Source organism: Oryx dammah, unplaced genomic scaffold (assembly GCF_014754425.2).
Source record: "Oryx dammah isolate SB20612 unplaced genomic scaffold, SCBI_Odam_1.1 HiC_scaffold_13, whole genome shotgun sequence".
NCBI lineage: Eukaryota > Metazoa > Chordata > Mammalia > Artiodactyla > Bovidae > Oryx > Oryx dammah.
In genome coordinates this window covers 50,517,570-50,537,480 of record NW_024070197.1, presented here as the reverse complement: position 1 = coordinate 50,537,480, position 19,911 = coordinate 50,517,570, and the positions used below count along the sequence as shown (strand labels likewise).

The window sequence follows — 19,911 nt, the reverse complement described above, 5'->3', positions numbered from 1 at the left end:
ACAATCAGCAGAGAGGCTGCAGGTGTGCTGGGGTGGGGGGGCCGTGACCTGCCCAGGGGCACACCTAGGGAATCTCAGAGCTCAGAGGACCAGGCAGTCCTGCCCCCAGGGGTGTGGCCCCAGTGCCCAGTCTCTCTTATCTCCTTCCTCTGCTCAGGGACCACCCCCTACGGATCTGGTATTTTGGTGTTGATGCCCGTCCTGTTAGAGGGCAGAACTGGCTGTGTGTGATCAGCAGTGCCTTCACGTTCCCTTGGGGCACCCAGGCCTTGGAGGCGAGGCCACAGCTCCTATGACTTGGGGGCCCCCACGTGCCAGGTGTTTCCTGTCTACCATGCACCCTGAGAGGCTCTAAGTCCCCCAGAACAGGTACCTCTGCAGCCATGGTGCCCCTCCCTCCATGGAGAGGGGTCTTCCCAGGCTTGGGGGATGTTGGGTTGCCCCCCAGGATGGAGTCTCGAAAGATGACCGTCCCTCAGGCTTCCGGGCGCAGCGCAGCTGGGGTGGGGCTCAGACCCTTCCTCTGCACCGTATTTTCACGTCCCTCCTTCCAGACAGACGTGTCCAGGCGGCACCCACCTGCAGGTACACACAGCCGCCCTGGCCGCCCCTGCCCACACCACTCACCCAGCTGCCGATGGCGCTCCCGCAGCTCCCGGGGGTCAAGGTGGCGATAGGAGTCCCGGAAGTGGTGGGCCATGGCCATGTCCTCCAGGCGGTAGTGTGGGGGCGGCGGTGGGTGGGGCAGCCCGTTGCTGGGGCTATAGCGCTGGGCGGGGCTCAGGGTGCACGGCCGTTTGCTGAGGTGGTCTGGGTGCAGTGGGTCCCGGTCTGACCCATTCTCTTTGGTCCTGGTCCAGAGAGCAGGTGGGGACAGTGGTCAAGGGACCACGAGCCACGGACCGAGGGGAGAGAGGGAGGCAGGGGCATGCACAGAATGAACAAGCGGGAGACACACCTGCCCGCTGGGGGCCTGGCGCCCCCTCTCCCCTCCTTCTCAGGGGTGCGGGCTCCTGGGACTTGGGAATCAGGGTGCCTGGGTCTTCTTGGAGAGAGTGGGAAGAGACAGCCTTCCCTGGCAGCAGGACACACACCCGCGCTGTGACCCAGCCGTGGGCGTCAGCCCAGGCACTTGGGGCCCTCAGGCCATTGGACACTCAGGCACACCTGCAGGGAACTCCTGCCAGGCAGACTCTCTCCTGCCTCCTCCCTTGTCCTCCAGGGGTGGGGTGAGGGGCATCTGAATCCTCAGGAGGCCTCGCCACGCCGGACAGCATGGCTTCCCGGTGATCAGCCTGTGCAGTTAAGGCTGAACTTGACCAGCCCAGTGGCTGCGGCCACGGAACACAACACGGTTTCCACCTGCGTTCTCAGCTCTGGCACTGAGCGCCCGCTGAGCCTTGGCAGGAGGGCAGTTCTCAGGAGTCAGAAGGGGAGGGCGCTGTCTGTTGCGCCCCTAGGTACCTGTCGGGGGTCCTCCTCTTGCCGTTGTCGTTAACCTCCAGCAGGAGCTCCGAGGAGTCGACAGGGGAAGAGGCGTCAGCATCCAGCAGGACTTGCTCGTGCTGGGCCAGGTACTGTGCAGGGCTCTGCTTGGCCAGGCGGGCACAGTGCAGGAGCTCCCGCTGCAGCAGGGGCAGGTTAGCCTGCGGGGAGGGTGGGACCAGCTTGGATTTGCTGCCGGCTGAGGTCAGAGCACAAGGGTACTCAGATGTGAGGCAGGAAGGCCAATGGCCAGCCTTGCTGTGTGACTTTGGGCAAGATGCACGACCTCTCTGGGCCTCGAATTCCTCTGCTACAGCTTGGGAATGAAGGCAAGACCATGCCCCCAGGGGATTTCCACCCCCCCCATCACTAAACTCCCTTCTGCTCTGGCATCAGGAGAAGGTGAGGAGGGCTCCTCCTCAGGACCCACTGCCTGTACCCGTGGAAGCAGGTCTTGGGTGAACCCCTCTCGGAGGAGGGGGTGAGGCTTAGAGCGGAGGGGTGGCCCCCAACTCAACTTGCACCATGGAGGAGCAAGACCCCAGTACGCGTGCCCCAGATGGCTGGCCCCTGCCTTCCCACTTCCTGTGGGTCCCCAGCCCGGCCTGGAATGAAGGCTCTGTGTGCCCACATCACTGAGCTGACATGTGGTCACCTCCCAGGGGATGGGGTGGGGGGGTCCAGACACAACCACTTGGCTCCACATTTGTAGGTTAGGGCACCACAGCACAGGAGGGCGTGGTGTGTGTGGGGTTGGTACAGGATTCGAATGCAGATCTGGCCTGCGACAACCGGACGTGACTGCTGTGCCCTCCAGCCTCCACCCTCACCAGGCTCTGGGCCTGCCAGCTGGGCCGCAGGGGGCTCTGTGGTCTTCCCAGAACCACCATTGGGTGAGGGGTGCAGGCTGGATGGGGGCCCTGCACGGCCAGAGTTCTGAGTATTTGTAAATAAATGCAGTTCCTCAACTTTCTCATGGTGTTTCCAAGCTGCCTCGCGGCCCCTCCCACCTCCGCCTCCCCAGGCCCTGCCTGCCATCCACCCTGATGGATCAAGCAGCCGATGCGTTTTTGTGAAGCAGCGCCGGCTGCCAGGCCTGTTTTTCTATTTGGATAGCTGAACAAGGGCCAGCCCGCCATCTGTTGAACACGTTAGGAGCATGAGCTGGGAAAGGAGGTCCCGGGAGATCGGAAGACGCCAAACCTCCTCCCTCCCGCTGCTCTCCCGGCACAGCAGGGCGGGGACAGCTCGGTTGGCGGCTGGCCACCCGCCACCCATGGAAACATCTGGATTCCTGACCGGCTGGGGCCAGCTGGGAGCTGGGGCCCTGGGCAGAGGGCCGGCTGGGTGGGTGGCATCCCTCGGCTTCTGGAAAGCCCACCACACAGCCATGCACAGTGTCAGGCTCAGGAGAGGATGCAGGGCTCCTGCGGCCCTGGGCTGGGGGAACAGGGACCCCAGGCCGGAAGAAATGGGTAGAGATTGGGGGGCCTCATGTCCCTCCAAGACAGCAGCCCGAGTGCTGTCTCCAGGACTCCTCACACCCAGGATGCCTCACCACTGAGATGTGAACCCTGCTCTGCCCCTTGATCAAAGGCTCCACCCTGCCCTCTTCCCAGAGGGGATCTCAGGCCAGAGGACGGCGGTGTCAGTGGAGGAGGTGTCTCTCATGTAATGAGGTTTATGATGTTTCCATCATCTCCACTGCACACAGCCTGCGTGAGTGGGGGCCCCGTGTCAGCCCACCCTGGCTATGCGGTGTGACTGTGGGCAGCTCACTTAACTTCTCTGACTCCTGCCTCACCTGCAGCTGGAGCTGCAAGAAGCTGTGGCTCCTCCCATTCCCCGTGTGAGTTAAGTCCAGTCCCACCTGGGGAGGTGGGCAGTCACACCCCAGGGGCCCGGGAGGGGACTGGGAAATGGGGGTTTCAGTTACCCAAGAGCAGACCTGGTTGTGAGCCTGGTGGAGCGGATGCAGCTCTGGCCTCTTTCATGGGAGATGGCCCGGGGAGCCACCATGCAGTGCACCATGGTGGGCCTGGGGGGCCATCAATTCACTGGAAGGCACTGTCCATGCTGCTCCCAGGTCAAAGGCAGGAAAACGGAGCCCCCTCCCACAGCAGGCCGGCACACCCTGCAGGTTCCCCGCGGCGCTCTGCATTCTGAAGAGGCCAGCGTCCTACAGTGAATGGGGGCCAGCGGAGGGGCACTCCCCGGGCAGGGCTCTGGCTGGTGCCTTGTCCACAGGACCGGGGAACAGGCCTGATCTGCCCAGAAGCCCCATGTCAGGCAGGAGAATGGACTCTGTCCCTGACAGCACCTTGGTCTAGGGCCCTGGGCAGGGCCCTGGGCAGTCAGTGTGGCCAGCACATCCCTCACCCCGGTTGCCTGTTACTGGGAGAGCAGTCAGAGCACCGGAGTTCTGACAGCCCCATGGCTGTGCTGCGGGCAGAGGGGACACCCAGGCAGGCAGTGCTAGGTTGGGTGTGTCCCTGAGAGGAGGCAGGGGGTGGCCGAGCTCAAGGGGCGGGGGCTGCGGGCCTGGGTGGGCGAGAGCAGGGGTGTGCCATGTTTTCTCTGCTCCTGGATAAACGTGGGCAGCTGGCACGGCGGGCGACATCTGCTGTAAGTGTCTGATCTGACAGAAGCAGGCTCACGGTGTCCCCGAAGATGGGGAGCGAGGAGTCAGCAGTAAGTTGAAAGGAGGAGCGGGAAGGGCTCCTGATGAATGCAAACGACCGCCAGATGGGGAAGTCTGGGCCCAGCTCAGCGTGAGCTCAGCAGGGTGTGGGCGGAGGGCAGGAAGGCGAGTGGAGGCAGCGGATGTGGGGGCGTGACGTGGGGTCCCCTTGGAGCAAGGTGCCGGCCTGGGGCACACCCTGTGGGGGCCAGGGGGCTTGGAGTCAATGGATCTTGGTACCCCTCCACAGGCGGGGGCCTCAGTTTCCCCGCCTGTTAACTGGGCACAGTGGCAGCATCTGTGCGGCTCCCTGAGGGCTCCTGGGGGCTCGGTAGGGGCAGCTGCAGAGGAGTCTTACAGGGGACACCTGTCTGTGGAACCCCTGAAATCCCCAGATGAATGGAGCACATGTCAAATTCTTTGCCTGATCACTCCCTGCCACCTTCCCAACAGCCCAAGAATGGCTCCCAAGTTCCAACCACAGACACAGAGGCACTCCATTAGTGGGACTCGCCGGGCCCAGGACCACAGGGGCTAAGTAGGAGGATCAGGGCTTGAACCTGACCACATCTGCTCTGGCCCGTCCCCTGGAAGGCAGGCCCCACTGGGGCACAGCGCACATGGAGGGATGAACCCACGGCTGTGAGCATCACTGTGGCCCAGGAAACAAGAGCCCGAGGCAGGGATGTCAGCCACACTCAGGGCGGATGCTTCCCAAGTGCGCTGTGGAACCCGACCTGGGGAGGTGAGAGAGCAAAGGCACCTGTGGTCAAATACGTTTGGGGAGCACCTTGTCTCTACCCACTCTAGGAGATGTGCGGTGCTCACAGGGGAGTGAAGGCCCTGAGAAGTCCTGCAGGGCAGACTTGGGTCTGATGCTGTCTGCACGTACACTCCTCCTAGTTTTGTGCAGAAGCTTTGGTCGGTGCTTTGTTCAATGCAGATTTTGACTCGGGGGGTCTGGGTGGGGGCCCGGAAGCATGCATTGCTCACACACCCTGGTGTAGCTGCCACCAACCCAACATCAACTGCTCCTGCCAAGGCCCTGGTCCACTGTTCATCTTCCCTGATGACCACATCAGGTGGCTTCCCAACTGATAGCCAGTCACCCATCTGTCTGCTCACTTACGAGCCCATGGTCTGTCCACTGTCCCGACCCCCTCACTCTGTTCCAGGCACAGGATCGCAACACAGCAGGCACACACACACACACACACACACACACACACACACACACACACACGCTCATCCTCCACCTCAGGGCCTTTGCAGGCCTACCCTTGCCTCAGGGCCTTTGCAGGCATTCTCCTTGCTGCCTGGAAGGTTCTGCTCCCTGCTCTCCTCCTTCATTGAAATGCCCCCTGTCCACAGCTCCACAGAATCTATGACAGGTTGGCTAGCACACAGCAGGTTCTCAGAACATAGCTGTCGAGAGGCTGAGTGTCCTGGCCACTAACCGCAGGACTGGTCCTGGGAGCTGTATGTCAGAGCCTGGAGTCAGGGGAGGACGGCTCCGGCCCAGCAGCAGGTTTGAAGCAATCAGCCGATGGGTTAGCACTGCTCTCCCAGTGGGTGGGGGATTAGAGTTTTTAGGGTGAGGCTAATCTAAGCTGGCAGAGGACAGACTCAAGCCTCCTGGGGCCTCAGGTGGGGAGGAGGTTTGGTCCCTACCTTCAGGAAAGGGATGACAAATGGCCGCAGTGGGAAGTTGGTGGCCTCCTGGAGCTTGGAGTGGAACTCCTCGATGGTCAGCGTGGAATTCTGGGGAAGAAGATGCTTGGCTTCAACCTGGGGAGGGGAGGGCAGAGGCCGAGGCTGGCCCGGCCTGGGGCCACCGCGTCCCCACCTGACTCACCACGAGCCCCAGCACCAGCGTGCGCACGCGCTCCCCGATCTCCGGGGAGATGTCGCTGCCGAACTGCTGCAGGGTGGCCAGGAAGCGCTTGAGCTTGCTGAGCTGCCGGGCCCCGCAGGCTGGGGGCAGCTGCTGCGTGGATAGTGCGGCCGTGCATGAGGTGGCCGGGCCATTGCTGAAGCCGTTGGGCGTGGACGGGGCACCGCCGATGGCTGTGGGCGAGTGGCTGCTGCCGTTCATCACTGCGGGGGGAGGGGGGGAGGATGCAGCACAGCGCCATGGGTTCCACAGACACCCTTTACATACATGCAGACTGTGGCTCCGGTGCAGGGAGGAGCCGAGCATGGCCGCCCTCTGGGTGTGCCCCCGCTCAGCTGCCCCTTGGCTTTGCTCTGAGCTGTGTAGTCAGGCCCTCCATACCCGGAGACACCTGGGCCCTCCCGCCGCCTGGCACCCATGCATGTCCTGTGAACAGGTGGAGGGGCTTCCCTTCCATCGGGATCTGCTGGCCCATCTTCTCATTCCCCCGAAGGTCAGTGACCCTCACACCCGCCATGATGGCCCCAGGCTGTGTCCCAGTTCCTACACAGGCCCCACTGCCTGCATGAGGGCCCCAGTGCCAGGCTGACGGGGCTCAGGGTGGGCCCAGGGGAACCCAGACCCCAGGACAAGCTGGGCTGGATGCTGGCAGGGGCTGCTGCATGGCAGACATGTGTGCCCATGGGCCCTGCTGTGTGTGGAGGACAGGCTGGTGACCTGAGGGGTCTTATATGAGCTTGTGCCCGGCCCCAGGAGTGGGTTCCAGGGTGACAGCCACTGGGGTGCTGTGAAGTGGTCCTGGGGCAGGACCATAACCTCAGGGGAGCCTGTCCCCAGGGGCAGGGAGTCCTTTCGTGCCTGGCCACCTGCAACCTGCCTCCTGGCCTCAGAGCCTGCACAGAGGTCAGGGGTAGAGGGCTTCCAGGGTCCTTGATGACAGGGGATGGGGCTCTGGACATGGACACCTCTGGGAGTCCCGTGGCGAAGCCCATAAACTCAGCAGTCACTCACATCTCTGCAGTCTGCTCCTTCAAGTTCTCACACTCGGCCTGTGTGTGCTTGCCCACCAGCTCCTCCCTACATGACCTGCCCCCTTACACATGCCCTTCATTCTCCACGCCCTCCCTCCCTTAGCATCTTTGCACATACACTCATACAACATACCGAACACATATGCACTCATGCTCGTATACATATGGATACACATACACACAACACACACACGTGCTTGCACACAGGCCTATATGCACCACACACATGCACACATGTACGTGCACGTGGACATAGTGCACACCCCACATGCACAAAGATGTATGTATGTTCACACACAGGCAGACAGACACCACAAGCATACACCCCCATACACACTTGCACACATATGTACACCTGTGTGTGCACATAGGCATGATGCAGTGCAGCCCCACAGCACACACGCATGCACGCCCACACACATCACACACCTGTGCACACCTGCACAGTGAACACGTGTATGTCAGCACAGTGCACACATGCATGCACCTGTACAGCACACACACACACACCAACACGGTGCACACGCACCCACATGGTGCACACACATGCACCAACACAGTACATATGCACCCGCATGGTGCACACACACATACATGCCCACAGAGTGCACATGTGTGCGCGCCTACACAGCACACGTATATGTGCACACGCATACCTCTCACTCCCTCTGCTGTGGTTCCCAGGCCTGGCCCTGCCCCCATCCCTGTCCCCACCCCTCCCCGGGCCTTGTCTGGCTGGGTCTGTGCAGAGGCCATCTGCTCACACCTCACGGCAGGGATTCTGGGGGTGCTCAGAGCCGCTTCTCCCTAGGGCTGCATTTCTCTGAGGCTCCACCATCCCCTGGTGACGAGGGAGCAGGAACCCTTTCCTCCACGATTGGAACATTGCCAGGCTGGGCTCTGGGAAGTGGCCCCTCCAGAACCACCACCTACAATCATTGTTTTGGCCACCTTGGACGGCAGGAGTGTCGGTTTGCCTCTCCAAACCACGCAGCCCTGCCATCCTGCCCTGGCTCTGGGGGTGACCTCTGCGGATTGTCTTGGCCTTGCCAGCCTGGAAGGGTGGGAGCACGTGAGGTGGGACCACACACCTGCCCCTCTGCCCTGGGCCTCGGCTCTCCCAGGGCTTGGATTACCGGAGGGTGTAATAGGTCCCGCTTACCGGCTCCATCCTCCCCTGCAGGCCCAGGGGACACAGCTCCCGCTGTCTCCAGCCCCACTGGGCTCTGGAACTGGCCCACCTTGTTAACCCTGAGTCTGCTGTCTGGTTGGCTCTGCCCACATCTCCAGCTTCCATGACCCCTTGCCTGCAGCAACACCTGCAAACACCCTCCTCCCCTCACTGAGCAGCAGGTCAAGGACCACCCCCCTAATCCACAGACGGTGGGTCTCACGGTCCCTGCACCCTGAATGCGGTGTTTAAGGTTGCCTTTTGCCCCGAGGTGCCCCAGCACCATGCCGCTCCTCAGCGGCAGGCTGACATAGACCTGCCCCCCAAGTGCCCTGGTCAGGAGTGGACGTCCTGAACCAGCCCAGACGGGCTGTGGGGGTGAGACTTGGTCCTGGCCTCAGCTTCTTCACCTGCAAATGGCCCTTGGTCTGAGCCAGAGGTGGGGTCTTGGAGCCAGGAGGACAGTTCCTGGCCCCCTCTGTCTCATGCCCCTGCTTGTAGAACACAGGTCATCCTTCTCCCACCAGAAGGGGCTGGAAATGCTTGACCTGACTGCTTTCACGTGCTGGGTGATCGCTCATCCAGAACTGGCCCCCACTTGACAGACGTCTGGGAACCACTGATGAAGGCCAGGGTCAGCACCAAAACAGACGTGCCCCCTGCGTGTCCTGAGGAGGGCCGGCTGCAGGCGGAGGGCCTGCTCTGCCCCTCAGCCCCATCTTCCACTTGGCCCTTGGCGCTGCTGCTCCCTCCCCTGGAGACGCAGTGTGGGTTGAACTCTGTTTGCCCCCGATGGGCTGGGGGACCCTAGGAGCCCTTTCTAGACCCCCCAGGTGACACCCTGGCTTGGGGACAACCCTGAAGACAATGTGCCTCATTCCGGGGATCCCTCTTGCCCAGGGAGAGGTAAGCTCCAGACACAGACAAGAAGGGCCCCGTCCCTCACCCTCTCCCAGGCGTGTCCCGGGATCTGGGGACCAGAAGACCCCACAGTTGTGCTACTTTTCTCTGTCACTGCGGAGCTCCACTGATCCCTTGGTGGACACCAACACACACACACACACACACACACACACACCCCGAATGGGATTGATGACAGCCACTGGCGGTCACCCAGACAGGCTGGAGGTGGCCTGCTGCATGGGGACCTCACCACAGTGGGGCCTCCTGGTCAGTCGCAACAGAGCTGGGCTGTCACTTGGGGTCTGGCCTTCCATGGGCTTCAAAGACCTGTGGCTGGCCCTGCCACCTGGGCCCCCACCCGGCGGCCCCTGGCCCAGCCTCCCTGTGGCGCCCTTACCCGCTGGCCCTTGGTGCCTGGTCCTCCCGCGGCTGGCCTGCCCTCGCTCTCCGAGTTCCCTCCCGGGCTGCCGGGCAGTCTCAGCAGCTTGCTAAAGAGACGCCGAAAATAACCCCCAGCCACAAGTGCTTTCATTCCCACAACAGGTGTGTTACTAAGATAGACCACACGTGTCCCGGCCGAGGTTTTTGGGGGCATGGAGCAGCACCCCCACAGCTCCCCCAGGCCCGGAGCCTGGGCAGGGTGTGGGGGAGCTTAGGATGAGCCATCGAAAACAGCCCCTCCCACCAGCCCCCCGCCCGCCCTCAGGCACCATCCTCCTGGCCACACAAAGAACCCAGGCCTGGCAGTATCACAGCTCCATGGACGCACCGGGCCCCAGATGAGGCTACACACCTGGGCTTACATCGCTGCGCGTGCAGGCTGACACACTCCCAGCATCGCCCCGCAAAAGCCTCCCTATGGCACCAGCTGCAGCCCAAGCACTATGATGGGAATGTCCACTGGTGACCAATACCCATGGAGCACCCTGCATGTGCCAGGGACTCCCATGATGTGACCAGCAGCACCCTGGGGCTCCATGTCATTGCCTCAGCGCTGGGCCCATGACTCCTTTGCTACAGGTGGGGTTCTGTGCCTGAGGACATATTGCCTGGAAGGGTAAGAGTGGGGTCCGCCCTGGGAGAGGCTGCGGACTTGCTACTGGCATTCGACCATCCTGCAACTCTGGGACCCGCTGATTCGCCCAGTTCTGAGTCAGGGAGACGGGGGCTCAGAGAGGCCATCCGCCTGCCCAAGGTCACAGTGTGTGGGCAGCAGGGCTGGGTGTGACCCTGGTCTGTGGGCTGCAGACCCCACTGCTCAGTCCTCCTGGTCTGCCCCTGCGCCCTTGGTCCCTAAGGGAGGCAGGCCTAGCATGGCAGATGCAGGGGGCACAGACAGGGCGGTGAGCACTGCGCAAGGACCTCTGGGAGACCAGTGGTTTTTGTTATTTTACTTACAGAGACAGACCATAGACCATTTTAAGCAGCCATGAAAACGGCCATGGGGCAGAGACATCGCAGGCCCGTCCTCTCGATCTGTAAGCAAAATAAGAAAAACACGCTGTGAGGAAGGAGGCTGGGCTCTGGACCCTGCCCGGGGCGGGTGTCTGCAGCCAGCCCCTCCCCTGCCTCTCGACAGCGTTTTTGGGGTTGGGTCTCTGTCATCACCTAGGGCCAGTCCACTCCCTTCTCTGGGCCTCGGCTTCCTCGTCTGTGAAATGGGTGGGTCGGGGATCTCTTGGGGCCACTTTTGGTGGGAACTTCTGGGGCTCAACCGGAATTCTGGCTCCTCGTGGGCATGAGAGGACACCCTGGCTCTTAAACATCTGTTTCTGGAAGGTGCCTGGTGATCCCACTTGGCACCATCCTCAGGGACCTGGAGCCCAGGGGCTTGGGGTTTCCATCGACAGACAGGCCAATGGTGGTTCCAAAACAAAGGCCAGGTCTGAGCTGCCGTGAAGGGTGAAAGCACCAAACAGGAAGAGAGGTTTGATTTGTCTGAGCTGAGGTCAGTGGACAAAAGCCACAAGGAGAAAAGCCATACCACCAAAAACAGAGAGTGTGCCCCCTGTCGCAGGGGGTAAGAGCAAGATGGAGTGTTTGCCCCTTAAGGGCCCTGCCAGGTGCAGAATAGCTCCTCACATCCCTCTCCAGAGTCCTCCTGGCACTCCTGCCACCTTCCTGTGGCCACGCCACAGCTTCAACTCCAAAATAAATTTGTGCCCAGGGCAGTCACCGGGCAAGAAAAAACCACAGCCCTCAAGCTGTGGCTCCCAGTCAGTCCCTGGTCAGCTTGGCTTGCAAGTCGGTCCGGGGGCAGCGGGGGAGGTTCTTGGCAGGAATCCACAGGGAGTGCAGAGGATCCATCTACTCTGGGCACTACCAGCCAGGTGCACAGATGAGATGAGATGTTAACCACATGTTAACACCCTGCTTTCAGGGAATTCTGAGGGTTAGGGAACAAACCTGAGGCCACCCCAGAGGCAGCCTGACACTCAGACAAAAGCTCACAGCAGCCAGAGGGAACTAGGTGCTGGCTTAGAGAAGAAAGACCCGTTCTCTCATAACCTCCATATTCTGAACAGAGCCGGGACCCCGGCCAGAGGGGATGGACCCCACGCCACCCATGGGCCTGCCACCACACATCTGTTCACCAGGCCCGGTGGCATCCGACCCCAGCCCCATCCACAACCTGGAACATCTGGTTCCCAGACCAGCGCCTTCCGGAACACGGGCTCCTGGACTGAGAAGAAAAGCGGGCCATGGAGCCACTCCCACGAGGATTGGAGCCCCTGGCTTGGAGCCCTTGGCTAGACCCTCCAAGGGTCCACTGGCCTCTCCCGCTTGGAACCGGACAACAGAGTGGGGGCATCATCATCCCAGGGGGACCTGCTGCTGCCCCGTCAGGAAAATTCCTTTTTCCACCTGGGCTGCATGGACACCCTGGGCTGCACGGATGTGGGTGAAACTCAGCCAGGTCGGAGCCTCCCCTCTCTACCAGTGAGGCTGGACGGGGCAGCTGTAGTCAGTGGACAGAGATCAGCCCGCAGTTCAGCCCGAGGTGAGGACTGACTTCCGGAGAAGAGGGAGGGGTGACCGGATGGCCAGAGTACCCAGGTGAGAACAGTGAGTGAGCAAAGTCCGGCCACCTCTGGCCCCTCCTGTGTGGCCAGTTCAGGCCGGGCACCGAGGGGTGGACGGCAGGGCCCCGTCTTGAGGCAGGAGGCAAGTGTGGGGACATGGGCTCATCCCAGTGTCCATCACGTGTGGGGACCCCGGCTCAGACTGACCCCACTGGGGAGGGGTGCTGGAACTGTTTGTGCCAGACAGCCCTGTGTTCAGCTGGCCGCACCTGGGAGCAGGCGGCATTTTCCTGTTTACCAGCAGAGACCAGCATCCTGCAGCAAGGGACCTAGGTGGACCCCCTCCTCCAGATGGGGGCCACTGCCCAGCCTCTGATGGCAGCACCAGCACCATTCACAACCAGGAACAGACAGAGCCAGGCCGGGGCCTGGGCTCTGGGAAGAGACATGGACCCTGGTGAGCGGGGTGGGGCCTGAGGAACCTGGGGGCGGCCAGGGGCCACCGGGCTAAGGAACTGAGGTTCCTGCTCCAGAGAGGGGCTTCATCTGGGTCCAAAGCCTGGGGAAGGGAGTCCATGTGGGGCTTTCTGACCTCTGAATGTGTGGGTGGGAAGGCACGTGGATCGCCCAGAAACACTTAGGACACATTGCTGAGCCCCTGGTCTTAGGGACAGGGAACACTGTCCCCCACACAAACACATGCCGGGGGTCTCCTTCCCAACTGCTCCGACTCAAAGGCCCAGGGTTTCAGGGGTGGCTGTGGACTCCGCAAGCCCACCTATACCTGCTGTGTGCACCAAGATGCTCAACTATGGCCCAGGGCCAGTGAGGCACCACCTTGGGGTATGGTCTGCCTACCATGTTGCTGGCAGCTAAGGCCCTGAGGACCCAGTTCCTGGCCCACCCACACACCTGGCTCTCCAAGGCCAGAGATGCCTCCAATTGCCCCTTCAGGGGGTGCAGGCCAGACAGGATTCACCCACATGCAAGTAATCTGCTGTGTGACCACGGAGAAGTCCTCATCCCTCTCTGAGCTCCAGTATAGCAGCCAACCTTGATAGAAGGCTCACTGTGTGCCCACCCCGCTGAGAACTATTAACTCACTCATCCTCACAGCAGCTCCGTGAGGCAGGGCCATGGCCAGCCCTTTCCCAGTGAGAAACGCCAGGCCCAGAGAGGTTAAGAACTTTGCCCAAAGCCATACAGCTACCAAGCAGAAGAGCTGGGGTCTGAACCATAATGAGATCCTCCCTCTCAAAGGCCCAATGAGGAGGCGTTTACAGGTCCAGGTGAAAGGTCAGACCTCAAACGACTCGAGGGATCCCGCAGAGGTGATTCACCCCACTGCTCCCTTGAGACCCAGCCCTGGGGTTACTCACTTGTGTGGGGCGTGAAGGAGGGGTGTCGTGTGGCCCCTTGGGATGCAGCAGGTGGTGGGGGCGGCATGCTGGGGGGCGTGGCCCGGGGCTGCGTCTTTACCTCGGCCGGGGAGTCGGGCATCGCGGTGGCCTTCTCCTTCCTGTCTGCTGTGGGTGCCACCGGGGGTGCGGGAGGGGAGAAAGAGACAGAGAGCAGGTGAGTCAGGCAGAGGGGTAGAGGGGTTGGCACAGCCCAGGCCCACCTGGTTCCTGGGTGAGGCCTCGAGCAGCTGGAGCCCAGGCGGGGGACACTCTGCCCACAGCCCGCCCCAGAGAAGCCCCAGGTGTGCTCACAGGTGGCTGGCATCCCACCCACCTGGGATCAGACAGCAGGATGGGTCAGCCCATTTCAGGCACTGCAGGGCACAGCTTCAAGGACCTGGGCAGCTAGAACAGGCTGGGGTTCTCATTGTGGGGGTGGCCCTAGGGAGCTTGGGTTTTCTCAACTGCAGACCAGGGAGTCAGGGGGCACCCCCTGAGGCAGTGGTGCCCCCACTTCCTCAATTAGAAGCTCCTGGAGGGCCTGTGTGGACGACCTCCCCACCCCCATTTCTGATTTTTCAGGTGCGGGGCCGGGCTGAGACTCTGCATTCCTAATAGGATCCCAGGGGAAGCCCCCTCTCAGAGACACCCTAGCATTATCCATCCTAGAGCAGAGGCTAAAAGGCACGTCTGGGGGTCTTCCCCGGGGAGAAGACTGGGAGGTGGGAACTTGTATTTTCACCATTTCCTGGCCCAGGCAACCCCTGGGACCAGCCAGGCCAAGGACATATTCGATTTCAGGCCATTCTAGGCCTGGCCATCCAAGTGTGATCCACAGAGCAGCAGGTCCTGCCCCAGACGCTGTGTCAAAGATTCCACAGAATCCCGCTGTGTCAAAGATTCTGATGCTCTGATAGGAGTCAGGGGTGTGGAGACAGGGTGGAAACAAGAAGGAGAGACCCTGGCCTGACATGCCCCCGAGCCCCTGGGCCCACAGAGCAGGCCCTGGGAAAAGGCCTCTGGGTGACTGACCGTCCACATGAACCCGAGGCAGCAGCTGCCTAGGTATTCTCAGCTGCGGGAGGGGCCAAGCCTCTGGGCCGCCCCCTACCCCTACCCGCCCTGGCCCCAGCTCAATATCAGCCAGCATCAGGTGACCACAGAGACCTGGGAAGGTGGCTGGGACTACAGGTGGGCCTCCCCGCCCATTACAAACTGGCCCAGCCTGTGCTGCCCGCCCCTCACCCCCGCCACTGCCCATCCTGCTAACCCTGATGCGGTCTCACGGGGACCAGGGGGTGATGGGGCTGGGCTAGACACCTGTCAACCCATTCACTTCTCCTCCTCCTCCCAGGGGCCCTGTGTGATCTGGGCCGCCCGCCCCCATGGACAGTGACAGCGACAATAAAATGTTTGTGTCCCAGACTGAGCAGACCTCCTTCATTGCCCCCACATCCTCCATACTGGAAGGAGACGCCCGCAGCACCCCAGGGCCCCTGGGGTGGGAGCAGAAAACCCCCTCCTGACTGGCCCCACGGAGGGGGAAGCAGCCGGTCACCAGCAGCCACCAGGCCGAACAGCACCTGCTGTGCCCTCAGCTGTCCCCCCCTGCCAGGCGCCCTGCCCCCCGCCGCCGCCTGTCAAGAGCTGACGGCCGGGCACACGTGTGCTGCAGCTGTGCGGGCCTGTCAACACCATGCCTGGCTGCAGGGCCGGTGGCCAGTCCCCAGTGACAACCAAAGAAGGCAAACGTGGCCAGCGCCACGGGCCCTGGGCCACCCCTGTGGGGTGCAGTCCTGCCTGTCCTGGCCAGCCCTTCATCTGACCAGGCCACCCTGGGGCAGGCGGTCCCGCCAGCAGGCTGTCCAGGGCGGGTACTCAGGACATCAGGCTGGGACGCTGGGGACATGGCCTGTTTCGACCTTTCCAAGCCCTGGCGCTTCGCTGGAGTGTCACAGATGAAGCAGACCAGAGACCCCAGCTCAGGGGGCATAGAGGAGGGGTGGACCAAGCGTGCCTGCGTTGCATGGAGCCTCTCACCCATCCCTCAGGTGTCCACGGGCCCTGAGGGCGGAGCTCCAGGCCGCCCACCTATGGAGGAGACATGCATGCCCTTGGCAGATGAGTCATGGCTCCTGTTATCCTCAGGAAACCCAGGCGGGGAATGCTGCTTCCAGCCCCGTTTTATAGGCACAGAGAGGTACAGCCATCTGCTAAGGGCACACAGCATGTATGGGTGCGTCCCTGCAGGGCATGCAAGTCCTCAGGGTTTCAAGGACTGGTTTGCATCAATGCAAACTCTCCTTGCAGGAGAGGAATCAAACCCAGGTGGATGGAGGCTGCAGGTTAGTGGGGGTTCATCCCCACCTCCCATGCTGGGCCTTGGGTCCCTGGGCTGCACAGGGTAGGGCCACAGGTGCAGAAAGCCTCACATATGTTGAATCTTGTTTGAGTCTGGCTCTATTGTCTGCTGGCTGTGTGACGTAGGGCAAGTCATTTCACCTCTCTGAGCCTTTCTAATCCTCTGTAATGGATGATGGTGAGCTCTCAATGCAATCAGGAATGGTTTATGAAGCAATGTGAATGCTGGAACCCTGCTCTTGAGGTTGGCTTCGGCCCAGATCCAAAGCAGAGCGTGACGGAGGCCCTCAGGGAAGAGCAAGGGTGGTGTGATGACCGCAAGGAACAGAGCGCACGGGCCTCTCTCTAGTCATGCAAAGGATCCGGACAAAGCTGGCGGGCAGTAGGGAGCCCGTGAGGGTGTGCACAGGCGTCACCTCTGCCACCTGAAACCCTCAGAAGCTTCCACTGCACGTGGGGCTCCCCAGGGCCTACCCCCAGCCCTCCTCCCACCACACCCATCTCCTCACCCACCCCTACACCCAGAGCCATGGTTCCGAGCCCCCACCTTCCCCCAACTCCCTTTCCCTCCTGGGGCTTCAGTTCTGACCTCACATCAGCAGGAGAGGGGCCCCATGTGAGGGCCTTTGGCTCCCCTGGAACGTGATCCCCTCTGAGACGACTCTGCTTCCTGACTGCCCCCTACCCCTGCCCCAGGGTCTCTGGCTGGGGTGGCACTTCCCAAAGGCCGTCCGTGCACATGCAGGAGGCCAGGGGAGGACCCAAGAGTGAGGTCACTGCTGGGCAGCCCTCTGAGAGGAGGGGGCTCTCTCTGCCCAGCGCCTGGAAGGGGCAGGTCAAGGGTCCTGGCTGCCCCAGCCCCAAGGTGGGCCGACCCAGGGGGCTGTGGATGCAACCACAGCTCACCCTGGACACTTGCCCACCTCTGGGCTGGCCAAGCGAGGACAGTAGGGTGTGAGGGGGCTAGAGGCCCACCCTCCAGAAGAGCGGCCACCTCTAAGCCAGGCTCCTCGGGTATACATGGGCACACTTGTCACCCACCTCCCGGGGTGCAACATGGGTCAAATGAGATGGAGAAGCATGCTTAGCAGAGGGCAGGGCACCCACCATGGTCCCACCATCATAGTGGCAGCTGTTAATTGCTGTTATTAATTACTGCCCTCTCTCCACCTCTGCAGCCCTGGCTGCGTGTGGAGGAGCCAATCCTGCCCCTCTGCCAGCCTGCATGGTCTGAGGGCAAATGGCTAACAAGCTGCCAGATGGGCAGCCTCAGTCTCCTGAGCACTGGCCTCCTGACCAGCACCTAGCCCCTTCCGAGGCCCAAGACCCTCAAGGGCTCTGGCACAACCTGACTGCCCGTCTGGCCACCCCGTAGGGCCACCCAGGGGGGACCCTGAGCTCACAAACCAGCGTGAGCAGGAGTTGGCCAGGTCGTGGGGGCTGGGGAGGGGCCCACTGCGGGGTGCTGAGGGCCAGGAGAGGGGCAGCTCCCACCGCCGTGAGGACTCCTGAGGGTGCCAGTGTGGTCGGCCAGGCACAGCTCCCAGTGAGGTCCAGATCCCACCCAGAAGCTGAGCTGGCTGTGTGGGGCCGCTCCCTCCCCTCCCCCATTCTCAGGTCCTCCACCCTCCGGGGTCCACTCCCCGGTATCCCAGCCCTGGGGGAGCCAGGTCCTGTGCCCTGCACGTCTCGCAACCTCTCATTGCACCCTCATGCCCTCCCCAGAAAGCGCCGTCAGTCCCTGTGCCTGCCTGTGAGAGACATTGGACATGTCCATGGGACACCCCCTGGCTCGAACGGTCCCCCCATACCCACTCTGGGTCTGTTTCCCCACTCCTGATTCTGAAGTCACTGGGGACCCTCAGTCCCACAGATGCCCCCACCCAAAATCAGGATATCCCCTGCACAAGCCCCCTTTTAGGGAGCTCTGATTTAGCAGGTCAGTGAGGGGGCCCTGGCAGCTGGACCTATGTCTAGCTTTAAGTCTTTCACTTTTATAAGATTAACATATAATCAACAGCTCCCCAGGCGAGGGCTTGGCACGTGGCGCATCAGCGTTCCCACTGAGGGTCCCAGGGACAACCGGGACGGAATGCCACGCCCTGCGGGAGGACTCAATGAGTCTCCACAGGGGCCCCCAGCAGGCCCATTTGTGGATGGGGAAACTGAGGCTTGGGGAGGACAAGTATCTTGTTTAGGGTCTCGGAGCCTGACGGACAGCAGGGCCTGAGCCCGGGGTTCTCCAGGAGTGCTTCAAGCCGCAGGCCCCGCCACCACCTGGGAGATTAGAAAGTTCTGTAGCCATCTCATGCTCCCCGGGGAACATCATGTGGGCTGACCAGACATGGAAAGGGTGTCTGCCTGGGGTTTGAGGCTGGGGTGGGTTTGCTGCTCTGAGTCAGTGGGTGATGCCCCGGGTGCCCCAGCTTTGCAGCAGGTTAAGTGCGAGGACCATCTTCCCAACTCCCTGCTGTCTTCCTAGATGTCAGAGCTCCGGGGGGCGGGGGGCGGGAAATCGGGGCAGTCTTGGCATCCCCGGGCCTCCGCTGGCCCCATCAGCAGTCAGGGGCCATGGCGTCCACAAGACCCCATGGAGAAAAAAGCGGGAGATGGGGCAGAATTGGAGAAGACATGTCTGGGCTTCTCCCTGACCAGGGTCACTGTCAGCTCCCCTGGAGCCCGCACAGTGCCTTGGCCAGAACAGCAGCCCTTATGCTGGTGTGTGTTGGGGGGAACTCTCGGGATGCCGGCCCCTCCCCATGTGCTCAGGGGGCAGGAGTGTGCCAGGGGCCCAGCCAGGAGTCTGACCCTCCCGCAACATGGCAGGCAGCCCGGCTCTGCTCCATCTGACACACAGGAAAGTGAGGCACAGAGAGGATGGGTTACCCGCCAAGCTCCCACAGCCGACAGGGGGCTGGAGGTGGCCCCAGAGCCTTGCCCACCCGAGACCTGCTGCTCCCTCATTCACTCCTCTTTGAAATGTCTGTCCCTCAATCCTGGAGGGTGGGGGCCCCCCTGGTGTCCTGATGTCCGGCTGCAGTGCAGGAGCCAGAGGGTGAGAGGGGATGGCCTACTCGGTCACAGCCCCACCCACGGCCCCGGCTCCGAGCCCTTCAGAACATTCCCAGACCCGGGCGGTGCTCCCCAGGCCCCTGGGGACCCTGCGTGTTTCCCAGACAGTGGCTCCAGTTCCCACTAAATGTCACTAACCCATCGACAGAGGAAGCCGCTCTCCGGGGCCGGGCGGAGCCGGTGGGAAAGAACACGGAATGTGCCGGAACAAGCCACCCCATCCATCATTGTCCTTGTCTGCCTGTGTTCCCAGCCCGCCCTGCCCAGCTGAGAACTGGCCACAGCCCCACACTCCCAGCCCTGGGGTTCTAGAACCCTCCATGGGAGGGGGCCCTTAGCATCAGCACAGCCCATCCCCCACTGGTGCTGTTGCAGAAGTAGGCTTTGGCCTCTCGTGGTCTGATTCTTTCGTCACCTCGTCTGACCCTCACAGAAGTGGCAGGAAGTGGGCAGGTGGGCCCGGTACCGACAGGTAACCCTGCTCCAGGGGCAGGGCCCTGACTGTGAGCCCAGCCTCGACCTGAGCACCCCATGCAGCCCCTAGCCTGCGAGGCGGCTGACGAGGAAGCCCAGAGGCCACTCTGTGCAGTCTCGGGCTGTGACCTGTGACATGCCCGGACCCCATTCCTGGCACCGACCCTCAGGAAGGCAGGGTTCCCCAGGCCCGTGGAGGCTTGGCAGGGAGCCCTGCACCCCAAGGAGGGGGCCTGCTCCCCAGCCCCAGTGAGCGGGTGCCCCTGGGCACACTGCCCGGCCGCAGCCTCTGAAGCTGCAGGTGGGGGCGAGGACAGCACTAGCGGCCCAGGCCCTGACGTCTTGGCCTCTGCCCCGTGCTGGGGAGCAGGCCGAGGGCCGGAAGCTCCTGCCGAGGGCCGGAAGCTCCTGCCGAGG

The 19,911-nt window shown here is 62.2% G+C and overlaps 1 protein-coding gene across 4 annotated transcripts in view; it reads right to left on the bottom strand.

Annotated features, from left to right (window-relative positions):
• Nucleotides 1–19,911, bottom strand: part of CBFA2T3 (CBFA2/RUNX1 partner transcriptional co-repressor 3) — a 77,807-nt gene that overhangs the window by 7,312 nt on the left and 50,584 nt on the right. For 2 of the 4 annotated variants that reach the window (XM_040253678.1, XM_040253682.1), the window contains exons 2-7: nt 13,567–13,713; nt 10,563–10,640; nt 6,021–6,262; nt 5,837–5,926; nt 1,465–1,646; nt 628–851 (exon numbers count right to left, since the gene is read on the bottom strand). In XM_040253678.1, coding sequence (XP_040109612.1) covers nt 628–851; nt 1,465–1,646; nt 5,837–5,926; nt 6,021–6,262; nt 10,563–10,640; nt 13,567–13,713 — 963 coding nt within the window. The remainder of the gene's footprint in view (nt 1–627; nt 852–1,464; nt 1,647–5,836; nt 5,927–6,020; nt 6,263–10,562; nt 10,641–13,566; nt 13,714–19,911) is intronic. The other 2 variants (XM_040253680.1, XM_040253679.1) reach the window with 2 other exon arrangements.